Raw genomic sequence first — 12,022 nt, forward strand, 5'->3', positions numbered from 1 at the left:
GCTACAGACACATGGTCCACTCCCCTCCCCACAATGCACCTGGCTACAGACACATGGTCCACTCCCCTCCCCACAATGCACCTGGCTACAGACCCCTCCCCACAATGCACCTGGCTACAGACACATGGTCCACTCCCCTCCCCACAATGCACCTGGCTACAGACACATGGTCCACTCCCCTCCCCACAATGCACCTGGCTACAGACACATGCTCTCCCTCCTGGGAATCGAGGGGGGGGGGAGGCTGCAGCTTCTAGCAGAAGTGGGGGAGACCCACCCTACCCCCAGGCAAGGCAACACGGTGCATCCCATTCTCCAAGCAGCTCTCCCTGCATGGCCGCTGCCCCCCTTGCTCCCAGGCCTGAGCAACGCCTTGGGGAGGGGGAGGAGGGGCTGGACCCCCCTCCAAGAGGGAGCACGAAGACCCCTCCAGGAGCCCCACCCCGCAGGACCTCCCCCCGGAGAGCGCCCCCGCTCTCACCTCGCACCAGGACGAGCTGCTCCACCCGGCTCGTGCCCTCGCTGTTGGTGACCTGGCAGACGAAGGTCGTGTTCACGGCTGCGTCCACGGACGGTACCACCAGCTGGTCACCCTGCACCTGCACCGTGGGGGGCAGTGGCCCCTCGAGCCTGGGAAGGGGAGCGCCTGATGAGAGACCAACCAGAGCAGGGGCCTTCACCCCAGCCCGCTCTCAGACCTGGGCTCCCCTGCTCTACCCACTAGACTCCACTCCCCTTCCACACATGGGAGAGGACCCAGGAGTCCTGCTTGTCAAGCCTCCCCCCACCCCAGCGCTAACCACTACCCCCCTCTCCTCCTCTCCCAGAGCCATGTGCAGGACCCAGGAGCCACGGCTGCCAGCTTCCCCCGCTGGAACTCCATCTCGCATGCACGCAAAGCAGCAACGCCGGCGCACACGCTGCCCCGCCCGTCGGGGAGAGACTGGCGCAGCGGTGCTGAGCTCCGTGCCGGGAGCTGGGCCCCGATAGCCCTCTGATGCACCCCGCCTCCTGGCCAGCCCGGCCTGCACACGGCACAACGGGGGCTGGGGTGCAGGTGACCTGGGGCAGACCCACTCCTCCCTGCTGGGTCAGTTCAGATCCCAGGCCTGGCAGACACAGGGCCACAGCCCAGGTAGGATCCGGCTACACGCAGCACCCAGGCCCCTCAGTAGCTGGGCACTGGGGAGTTTGGGGCCCCCTGCTCAGCAGGGCAGGACCCCAGGCCCCTGACAGCCTAGAAAAACAGGTTTGCCAGCAGGTTTGGTTTCATTTCCTCCCCCGCGGGACCTACCAGCCACCTGCCAATGGGTCCCTTTGGGCTCTGGGAGGAGCCAAACCCAGCAGCTCTGGCTCCCAGCCCCCACTGCCCTTATAGGGCCAGAGTTAGAACCCAGGAGCCCCGGCTCCCAGCCCCCCTGCTCTAACCACTAGGCCACATGCCCCTTATGGTGCCAGGGGGAGAACCCAAGAGCCCCGGCTCCCAGCCCCCCTGCTCTAACCACTAGGCCACGTGCCCCTTATGGTGCCAGGGGGAGAACCCAAGAGCCCCGGCTCCCAGCCCCTCTGCTCTAACCACTAGGCCCCGTTAGGAGCCAGCCAGTGTTTGTGGCAAGGGGTCTTTCAGCAGCATCCCCTCCCCTGGGGCCTGCGGGGGGACTCACTGTCATGATTATGAGGGTTAGCCAGCAGCCTGGGGATTAAGGGGTTAACTACACCTAGCCAGGTGGAGTGACCAGTAGGAATGTAGGTGGGACTTTTCAAACTGGGACAAAGGAATTTGGGGTTTTTCCTTTTGTTCCTCTGGGTGAGTCCTCTGCAGCTACAGAGAGGGACAAGCATGTCTCTCTCTCTCTCTCCAAGACACCATTCTTCACTTTCTGTAAGTAGGGTAAGGGTTAGGTAGTTTCGTTAGGGTTTATTGTTTTAAGGGTTGGGGATGGGATCTGAGATCTGGCCCTGCTTAAAAGATGTTTTGGCTTTTCTTTGTAACTAAGTTCTAGGCCATGGAGTTTCTCCAGGAGTGTATTTTGTTACCTTCCCATCTACTCATTATACTTGCAACCAGACTATTGTTGTAATAATAAAAGTTCTTTCTTTTCTTTTCTTAACCTGGCAGTGGTTAATGGTGTGCCCTGATTTTTGTTTTAGGGGTGAGATTTCCCAAATGATCTTTCCCCTGGTTTCTTTAGCAACGTTTGGGTGGTGGCAGCAGAAGTTTTATTCCCAAGATCTAGGTTTTTAAGATCTTGGGGGAAGTTTTATACCAAAGCCTGGTAGATAAGGCTTTGGGGTACACTTGCTGGCCCCCACTTCTGCATTTATCATGCCAGAGTGGGGAAGGAGCCATGACACTCACGTGCTCCAGGCGTAGTGGGTGGGCGGCGGGTTCCCGGTGGCCACGCATTTCAGCTTGGCCTCGCTCCGGCTCATGTACCAATTGTCGTCATAACCACTGATGGTGACCTGGGGGGGGTCTGTGGAGAGCGCAGAGGGACCAGTCAGACCCTGCCAGCTGCCTTTGACCCCCCCCAGCCCATCCCCCATCCCTGTACCAGGGCCATGGTGAGAACCCAGGAGTCCTGGCTCCCAGCCCCCACCCCCACTCTAACCACTAGCCCCCGCTACCCTCCCGGAGCCTCAGCCGGGGCCCCGACTCACACAGCACGGCCAGCGTGACGGGGATGTGCTCCGGCTTGGACAGTGTCCGCTGGCTGACAATACAGGTGACCTGCTGCTGGTCTGCCGCCGCCGTGGGGACGACGTTGAACTGGCTGGTCACGGTGACCGTGCCGTCCTCGTGGGTCACCTCGGAGGCGTTGAAGTTGCCGTGCAGGGAGGAGTCCCAGGTGATGAGGGCGGGGGGTTTGCCGTGGGCCGAGGTGCACAGAGCCACTGGGACGGCCGCGGAGCCTACCGACGCCTTCCGGGGCTCTGCCGCGTTGGTGGGCCTGGCTGGGGGCCAGGGCAGGGTTAGCCGGCGGTGTTCCCGCTCCCCACCGAGTTCGGGGCCCGAGTCCCAGCCCGCTGGGCCCCCCTGCACCGCTGAAAGGCAGCCAGACCGTCTCCCCGGGCTGGGGGCCAGGGCAGGGTTAGCCGGCGGTGTTCCCATCCCCCACCGAGTTCGGGGCCCGAGTCCCAGCCCGCTGGGCCCCCCTGCGCCGCTGAAAGGCAGCCAGACCGTCTCCCCGGGCTGGGGGCCAGGGCAGGGTTAGCCGGCGGTGTTCCCATCCCCCACCGAGTTCGGGGCCCCGAGTCCCAGCCCGCTGGGCCCCCCTGCGCCGCTGAAAGGCAGCCAGACCGTCTCCCCGGGCTGGGGGCCAGGGCAGCGTTAGCCGGCGGTGTTCCCATCCCCCACCGAGTTCGGGGCCCGAGTCCCAGCCCGCTGGGCCCCCCTGCACCCCTGAAAGGCAGCCAGACCGTCTCCCCGGGCTGGGGGCCAGGGCAGCGTTAGCCGGCGGTGTTCCCGCTCCCCACCGAGTTCGGGGCCCGAGTCCCAGCCCGCTGGGCCCCCCTGCGCCGCTGAAAGGCAGCCAGACCGTCTCCCCGGGCTGGGGGCCAGGGCAGGGTTAGCTGGCGGTGTTCCCATCCCCCACCGAGTTCGGGGCCCCGAGTCCCAGCCCGCTGGGCCCCCCTGCGCCGCTGAAAGGCAGCCAGACCGTCCCCCCGGGCTGGGGGCCAGGGCAGGGTTAGCCGGCGGTGTTCCCATCCCCCACCGAGTTCGGGGCCCCGAGTCCCAGCCCGCTGGGCCCCCCTGCGCCGCTGAAAGGCAGCCAGACCGTCTCCCTGGGCTGGGGGCCAGGGCAGCGTTAGCCGGCGGTGTTCCCGCTCCCCACCGAGTTCGGGGCCCCGAGTCCCAGCCCGCTGGGCCCCCCTGCGCCGCTGAAAGGCAGCCAGACCGTCTCCCCGGGCTGGGGGCCAGGGCAGGGTTAGCCGGCGGTGTTCCCGCTCCCCACCGAGTTCGGGGCCCGAGTCCCAGCCCGCTGGGCCCCCCTGCGCCGCTGAAAGGCAGCCAGACCGTCTCCCCGGGCTGGGGGCCAGGGCAGGGTTAGCCGGCGGTGTTCCCATCCCCCACCGAGTTCGGGGCCCCGAGTCCCAGCCCGCTGGGCCCCCCTGCGCCGCTGAAAGGCAGCCAGACCGTCTCCCCGGGCTGGGGGCCAGGGCAGCGTTAGCCGGCGGTGTTCCCATCCCCCACCGAGTTCGGGGCCCGAGTCCCAGCCCGCTGGGCCCCCCTGCACCCCTGAAAGGCAGCCAGACCGTCTCCCCGGGCTGGGGGCCAGGGCAGCGTTAGCCGGCGGTGTTCCCGCTCCCCACCGAGTTCGGGGCCCGAGTCCCAGCCCGCTGGGCCCCCCTGCGCCGCTGAAAGGCAGCCAGACCGTCTCCCCGGGCTGGGGGCCAGGGCAGGGTTAGCTGGCGGTGTTCCCATCCCCCACCGAGTTCGGGGCCCCGAGTCCCAGCCCGCTGGGCCCCCCTGCGCCGCTGAAAGGCAGCCAGACCGTCCCCCCGGGCTGGGGGCCAGGGCAGGGTTAGCCGGCGGTGTTCCCATCCCCCACCGAGTTCGGGGCCCCGAGTCCCAGCCCGCTGGGCCCCCCTGCGCCGCTGAAAGGCAGCCAGACCGTCCCCCCGGGCTGGGGGCCAGGGCAGGGTTAGCCGGCGGTGTTCCCATCCCCCACCGAGTTCGGGGCCCCGAGTCCCAGCCCGCTGGGCCCCCCTGCACCGCTGAAAGGCAGCCAGACCGTCCCCCCGGGCTGGGGGCCAGGGCAGGGTTAGCCGGCGGTGTTCCCATCCCCCACCGAGTTCGGGGCCCCGAGTCCCAGCCCGCTGGGCCCCCCTGCGCCGCTGAAAGGCAGCCAGACCGTCTCCCCGGGCTGGGGGCCAGGGCAGCGTTAGCCGGCGGTGTTCCCATCCCCCACCGAGTTCGGGGCCCGAGTCCCAGCCCGCTGGGCCCCCCTGCACCGCTGAAAGGCAGCCAGACCGTCTCCCCGGGCTGGGGGCCAGGGCAGGGTTAGCCGGCGGTGTTCCCATCCCCCACCGAGTTCGGGGCCCCGAGTCCCAGCCCGCTGGGCCCCCCTGCGCCGCTGAAAGGCAGCCAGACCGTCTCCCCGGGCTGGGGGCCAGGGCAGGGTTAGCCGGCGGTGTTCCCATCCCCCACCGAGTTCGGGGCCCCGAGTCCCAGCCCGCTGGGCCCCCCTGCGCCGCTGAAAGGCAGCCAGACCGTCTCCCCGGGCTGGGGGCCAGGGCAGGGTTAGCCGGCGGTGTTCCCATCCCCCACCGAGTTCGGGGCCCCGAGTCCCAGCCCGCTGGGCCCCCCTGCGCCGCTGAAAGGCAGCCAGACCGTCTCCCCGGGCTGGGGGCCAGGGCAGCGTTAGCCGGCGGTGTTCCCATCCCCCACCGAGTTCGGGGCCCCGAGTCCCAGCCCGCTGGGCCCCCCTGCGCCGCTGAAAGGCAGCCAGACCGTCTCCCCGGGCTGGGGGCCAGGGCAGCGTTAGCCGGCGGTGTTCCCATCCCCCACCGAGTTCGGGGCCCGAGTCCCAGCCCGCTGGGCCCCCCTGCACCGCTGAAAGGCAGCCAGACCGTCTCCCCGGGCTGGGGGCCAGGGCAGGGTTAGCCGGCGGTGTTCCCATCCCCCACCGAGTTCGGGGCCCCGAGTCCCAGCCCGCTGGGCCCCCCTGCACCGCTGAAAGGCAGCCAGACCGTCTCCCCGGGCTGGGGGCCAGGGCAGGGTTAGCCGGCGGTGTTCCCATCCCCCACCGAGTTCGGGGCCCCGAGTCCCAGCCCGCTGGGCTCCCCTGCGCCGCTGAAAGGCAGCCAGACCGTCCCCCCGGGCTGCGCGGTAGCCACGGGAACCAGCACCTTTCCGGCCCCGTCCAAGGCACCCAGGCGGCTCTCCCAGCAGAGACAGGTGCCGCTTCCCCACCTCGCCTGCCGGGGGCGCCCCACAGACCATCCCCCGGAGACGTGCCCCGCCCCGGGGCCTCCACCCGTCTTACGCCCAGGAGCACGTCTGCACTGACCCCCCCGGGCACCAGGCTGGGCAGGGTGCTCGGTGCGCCGAGGTGCGTGCGGCCGTGCACCGCCACGAGAGACAGCCCCGGCCTCCCATTGGCCGCAGCTCCTCCCTTCCAGCCAATGGCAGTGGCAGGGGTGGGGCTTGTCCCGTCCCGTCCCCCCCTCCGGCCCCGCCCCGAGCGCCCCGCGGAACGCCCCCCCCGTCCCGTCCCCCCCTCCGGCCCCGCCCCGAGCGCCCCGCGGAACGCCCCCCCCGTCCCGTCCCCCCCTCCGGCCCCGCCCCGAGCGCCCCGCGGAACGCCCCCCCGTCTCGTCCCCCCCTCCGGCCCCGCCCCGAGCGCCCCGCGGAACGCCCCCCCCGTCCCGTCCCCCCCTCCGGCCCCGCCCCGAGCGCCCCGCGGAACGCCCCCCCGTCCCGTCCCCCCCTCCGGCCCCGCCCCGAGCGCCCCGCGGAACGCCCCCCCGTCCCGTCCCGTCCCCCCCTCCGGCCCTGCCCCGAGCGCCCCGCGGAACGCCCCCCCGTCCCGTCCCCCCCTCCGGCCCCGCCCCGAGCGCCCCGCGGAACGCCCCCCCCGTCCCGGCCCCCCCTCCGGCCCCGCCCCGAGCGCCCCGCGGAACGCCCCCCCGTCCCGTCCCGTCCCCCCCTCCGGCCCTGCCCCGAGCGCCCCGCGGAACGCCCCCCCGTCCCGTCCCCCCCTCCGGCCCCGCCCCGAGCGCCCCGCGGAACGCCCCCCCGTCCCGTCCCGTCCCCCCCTCCGGCCCTGCCCCGAGCGCCCCGCGGAACGCCCCCCCGTCCCGTCCCCCCCTCCGGCCCCGCCCCGAGCGCCCCGCGGAACGCCCCCCGTCCCGTCCCCCCCTCCGGCCCCGCCCCGAGCGCCCCGCGGAACGCCCCCCGTCCCATCCCCCCCTCCGGCCCCCCCCTCCGGCCCCGCCCCGAGCGCCCCACGGAACGCCCCCCCGTCCCGTCCCCCCCTCCGGCCCTGCCCCGAGTGCCCCGCGGAACGCCCCCCCGTCCCGTCCCCCCAGGCCCAGCCCCGCCCCGAGCACCCCGCATAACGCCCCCCGTCCCGTCCCCCCCTCCGCCCCGCCCCGAGCGCCCCGCGGAACGCCCCCCCGTCCCGTCCCCCCAGGCCCAGCCCCGCCCCGAGCACCCCGCATAACGCCCCCCGTCCCGTCCCCCCCTCCGCCCCGCCCCGAGCGCCCCGCGGAACGCCCCCCCGTCCCGCCCCCCCCTCCAGCCCCGCCCCGAGCGCCCCACGGAACGCCCCCCCTTCCCGTCCCCCCCTCCGGCCCCGCCCCGAGCGCCCCGCGGAACGCCCCCCCGCCCCACCCCCCCTCCGGCCCCGCCCCGAGTGCCCCGCGGAACGCCCCCCCGTCCCGTCCCCCCCTCCGGCCCCGCCCCGAGCGCCCCACGGAACGCCCACCCGTCCCCCCCTCCGGCCCCGCCCCGAGTGCCCCGCGGAACGCCCCCCCGTCCCGTCCCCCCAGGCCCAGCCCCGCCCCGAGCACCCCGCATAACGCCCCCCGTCCCGTCCCCCCCTCCGCCCCGCCCCGAGCGCCCCGCGGAACGCCCCCCCGTCCCGCCCCCCCCTCCGGCCCCGCCCCGAGCGCCCCACGGAACGCCCCCCCTTCCCGTCCCCCCCTCCGGCCCCGCCCCGAGCGCCCCGCGGAACGCCCCCCCGCCCCACCCCCCCTCCGGCCCCGCCCCGAGTGCCCCGCGGAACGCCCCCCCGTCCCGTCCCCCCCTCCGGCCCCGCCCCGAGCGCCCCACGGAACGCCCCCCCCGTCCCGTCCCCCCCTCCGGCCCCGCCCCGAGTGCCCCGCGGAACGCCCCCCCCGTCCCGTCCCCCCAGGCCCAGCCCCGCCCCGAGCACCCCGCAGAACGCCCCCTGTCCCGTCCCCCCCTCCGGCCCCGCCCCGAGCGCCCCGCAGAACGCCCCCCGCCCCGTCCCCCCCTCCGGCCCCGCCCCGAGCGCCCCGCAGAACGCCCCCCGCCCCGTCCCAGCCCCTCACCCAGGATGCTGAGCGTGGTGAACCCGTCCTGGTTGCCATAGGGGTAGGTGGCGAATTCGCAGATGTAGATGCCCTCGTCACTCATGCGCAGGGGCTGGATGACCAGCGTGGCGTCCTGCAGGGAGACGTTCAGGAACCGGATCCTGCCGCTGTTCTCCAGGGGGAAGTTGGGCTTGTGCTCCGGGAGGTAGACGGCCACGTTCTGCTTCCTGCCCCCGCTCTCCTTCATCCAGGTCACCTGGCTCACCTTGGTGTCGGCGCTGGCGCTGGTGGGGAAGAGGCACGGCAGGACGGCCTCCTCGCCCACGCGGCCCGTCACCTCAGTGCGGACCCTCACCATCTGGCTCAGCCCCACTGCGGGGAGAGAGAGGCAGCCAGCTCAGACGGACCGGCTCCCAGCCCCATGCCCCTGCCAGGCCAGGACGGGACCCAGGGACCCAGGCTCCCAGCCCCATGCCCCTGCCAGGCCAGGACGGGACCCAGGGACCCAGGCTCCCAGCCCCATGCCCCTGCCAGGCCAGGATGGGACCCAGGGACCCAGGCTCCCAGCCCCATGCCCCTGCCAGGCCAGGACGGGACCCAGGGACCCAGGCTCCCAGACCCATGCCCCTCCCAGGCCAGGACGGGACCCAGGGACCCAGGCTCCCAGCCCCATGTCCCTGCCAGGCCAGGACGGGACCCAGGGACCCAGGGACCCAGGCTCCCAGCCCCATGCCCCTGCCAGGCCAGGACGGGACCCAGGCTCCCAGCCCCATGTCCCTCCCAGGCCAGGACGGGACCCAGGGACCCAGGCTCCCAGCCCCATGCCCCTGCCAGGCCAGGACGGGACCCAGGCTCCCAGCCCCATGTCCCTGCCAGGCCAGGACGGGACCCAGGCTCCCAGCCCCATGCCCCTGCCAGGCCAGGACGGGACCCAGGCTCCCAGCCCCATGCCCCTGCCAGGCCAGGACAGGACCCAGGCTCCCAGCCCCATGCCCCTGCCAGGCCAGGACGGGACCCAGGGACCCAGGCTCCCAGCCCCATGCCCCTGCCAGGCCAGGACGGGACCCAGGGACCCAGGCTCCCAGCCCCATGCCCCTGCCAGGCCAGGACGGGACCCAGGCTCCCAGCCCCATGTCCCTGCCAGGCCAGGACGGGACCCAGGGACCCAGGTTCCCAGCCCCATGCCCCTGCCAGGCCAGGACGGGACCCAGGGTCCCAGCCCCATGCCCCTGACAGGCCAGGACGGGACCCAGGGGCCCAGCCCCATGCCCCTGCCAGGCCAGGACGGGACCCAGGCTCCCAGCCCCATGCCCCTGCCAGGCCAGGACGGGACCCAGGGACCCAGGTTCCCAGCCCCATGCCCCTGCCAGGCCAGGACGGGACCCAGGGACCCAGGCTCCCAGCCCCATGCCCCTGCCAGGCCAGGACGGGACCCAGGGACCCAGGCTCCCAGCCCCATGCCCCTGCCAGGCCAGGATGGGACCCAGGGGCCCAGCCCCATGCCCCTGCCAGGCCAGGACGGGACCCAGGGACCCAGGCTCCCAGCCCCATGCCCCTGCCAGGACGGGACCCAGGGACCCAGGCTCCCAGCCCCATGCCCCTGCCAGGCCACGACGGGACCCAGGGACCCAGGCTCCCAGCCCCATGCCCCTGCCAGGCCACGACGGGACCCAGGGGCCCAGCCCCATGCCCCTGCCAGGCCACGACGGGACCCAGGCTCCCAGCCCCATGCCCCTGCCAGGCCAGGACGGGACCCAGGCTCCCAGCCCCATGCCCCTGCCAGGCCAGGACGGGACCCAGGGACCCAGCCCCATGCCCCTGCCAGGCCAGGACGGGACCCAGGGACCCAGGCTCCCAGCCCCATGCCCCTGCCAGGCCAGGACGGGACCCAGGGGCCCAGCCCCATGCCCCTGCCAGGCCAGGACGGGACCCAGGGACCCAGGCTCCCAGCCCCATGCCCCTGCCAGGCCAGGACGGGACCCAGGGACCCAGGCTCCCAGCCCCATGCCCCTGCCAGGCCAGGACGGGACCCAGGCTCCCAGCCCCATGCCCCTGCCAGGCCAGGACGGGACCCAGGGACCCAGGTTCCCAGCCCCATGCCCCTCCCAGGCCAGGACGGGACCCAGGGACCCAGGCTCCCAGCCCCATGCCCCTGCCAGGCCAGGACGGGACCCAGGGACCCAGGCTCCCAGCCCCATGCCCCTGCCAGGCCAGGACAGGACCCAGGCTCCCAGCCCCATGCCCCTGCCAGGCCCGGACGGGGCCCAGGGGCCCAGGCTCCCAGCCCCATGCCCCTGCCAGGCCAGGACGGGACCCAGGGGCCCAGCCCCATGCCCCTGCCAGGCCAGGACGGGACCCAGGGGCCCAGCCCCATGCCCCTGCCAGGCCAGGACGGGACCCAGGGACCCAGGCTCCCAGCCCCATGCCCCTGCCAGGACGGGACCCAGGGACCCAGGCTCCCAGCCCCATGCCCCTGCCAGGCCCGGACGGGACCCAGGCTCCCAGCCCCATGCCCCTGCCAGGCCAGGACGGGACCCAGGGACCCTGCCACGCCTGATCCCTGCCCCCCCCCCCCAGCCTGCGGGTCCCGCTCCCGCTGGCTCCGCTGGGCCTGCCACGCCTGATCCCTGCCCCCCCCAGCCTGCGGGTCCCGCTCCCGCTGGCTCCGCTGGGCCTGCCACGCCTGATCCCTGCCCCCCCCAGCCTGCGGGTCCCGCTCCCGCTGGCTCCGCTGGGCCTGACACGCCTGATCCCTGCCCCCCCCCAGCCTGCGGGTCCCGCTCCCGCTGGCTCCGCTGGGCCTGCCACGCCTGATCCCTGCCCCCCCCAGCCTGCGGGTCCCACTCCCGCTGGCTCCGCTGGGCCTGCCACGCCTGATCCCTGCCCCCCCAGCCTGCGGGTCCCACTCCCGCTGGCTCCGCTGGGCCTGCCACGCCTGATCCCTGGGCCCCCCAGCCTGCGGGTCCCACTCCCGCTGGCTCCGCTGGGCCTGCCACGCCTGATCCCTGCCCCCCCCAGCCTGCGGGTCCCACTCCCGCTGGCTCCACTGGGCCTGCCACGCCTGATCCCTGCCCCCCCCCCAGCCTGCGGGTCCCGCTCCCGCTGGCTCCGCTGGGCCTGCCACGCCTGATCCCTGGGCCCCAGCCGCGGGACGTGCTGCCCTCCAGAGCCCTGGGCACCAGCCCCCAAGCCAGGACTCGCCCTCGGCGTGACACGCAGCTCTACCCACTTGAGGGTCCCACCCCCCTCGGCCCAGGAAAGCCCTGTCACCCCAGGCTCACCTACCCCAGCCGGCAATGGTGCAGCAGCATCACAGAATGTGCTGACTGGTGACCCGCCCCCACCTAACCACTAGACCTTACTCCCCTCACAGAGCTGACGGGGGGGGGGCTGTCTGCTCTATGGCCCGGGTCCCCTGCGCTGGGCTGGGATTCCCACTGACTCCCCCACGTGGGGACTGGCCAGACACCGAGGTCCAGCCTGAGCAGGTAACAAGGCTCTTCCCGGGGGGAGACGGCACCTGGCTGGGGGAGGGGCCGGGGGGCTGGTTGCGGAAGCTTGGGGGGGGGACGATGGACCCGCTGCCCTGGCTCCTGTAGCCACGTCTGTGCTGGGCTGTACCCCGGAGGAGCAATAACCCCCCGTTCTACTGGCTGGGGGCGGGGCCGGGGGGCTGGTTGCGGAGGGTTGGGGGGGACGATGGACCCACTGCCCTGGCCCTGGCTCCTGTAGCCACGTCTGTGCTGGGCTGTACCCCGGAGGAGCAATAACCCCCCGTTCTACTGGCTGGGGGCGGGGCCGGGGGGCTGGGTGCGGAGGGTTGGGGGGGACGATGGACCCGCTGCCCTGGCCCTGGCCCCTGTATCCACGTCTGTGCTGGGCTGTACCCTGGAGGAGCAATAACCCCCCGTTCTACTGGCTGGGGGCGGGGCCGGGGGGCTGGTTGCGGAGGGTTGGGGGGGCGATGGACCCGCTGCCCTGGCCCTGGCCCCTGTATCCACGTCTGTGCTGGGCTGTA

At 73.3% G+C, this 12,022-nt stretch overlaps 1 protein-coding gene across 2 annotated transcripts in view; it reads right to left on the reverse strand.

Moving 5' to 3' along the window:
- NECTIN2 (nectin cell adhesion molecule 2) overlaps positions 1-12,022 on the reverse strand; it is a 61,283-nt gene that overhangs the window by 33,880 nt on the left and 15,381 nt on the right. For both annotated transcript variants that reach the window (XM_075915948.1, XM_075915950.1), the window contains exons 2-5: positions 8,023-8,376; positions 2,662-2,955; positions 2,360-2,477; positions 482-630 (exon numbers count right to left, since the gene is read on the reverse strand). In XM_075915948.1, the coding sequence (XP_075772063.1) occupies positions 482-630; positions 2,360-2,477; positions 2,662-2,955; positions 8,023-8,376 (915 nt within the window). The remainder of the gene's footprint in view (positions 1-481; positions 631-2,359; positions 2,478-2,661; positions 2,956-8,022; positions 8,377-12,022) is intronic.

This window comes from Pelodiscus sinensis, unplaced genomic scaffold (genome assembly GCF_049634645.1).
Source record: "Pelodiscus sinensis isolate JC-2024 unplaced genomic scaffold, ASM4963464v1 ctg73, whole genome shotgun sequence".
Lineage (NCBI taxonomy): Eukaryota > Metazoa > Chordata > Testudines > Trionychidae > Pelodiscus > Pelodiscus sinensis.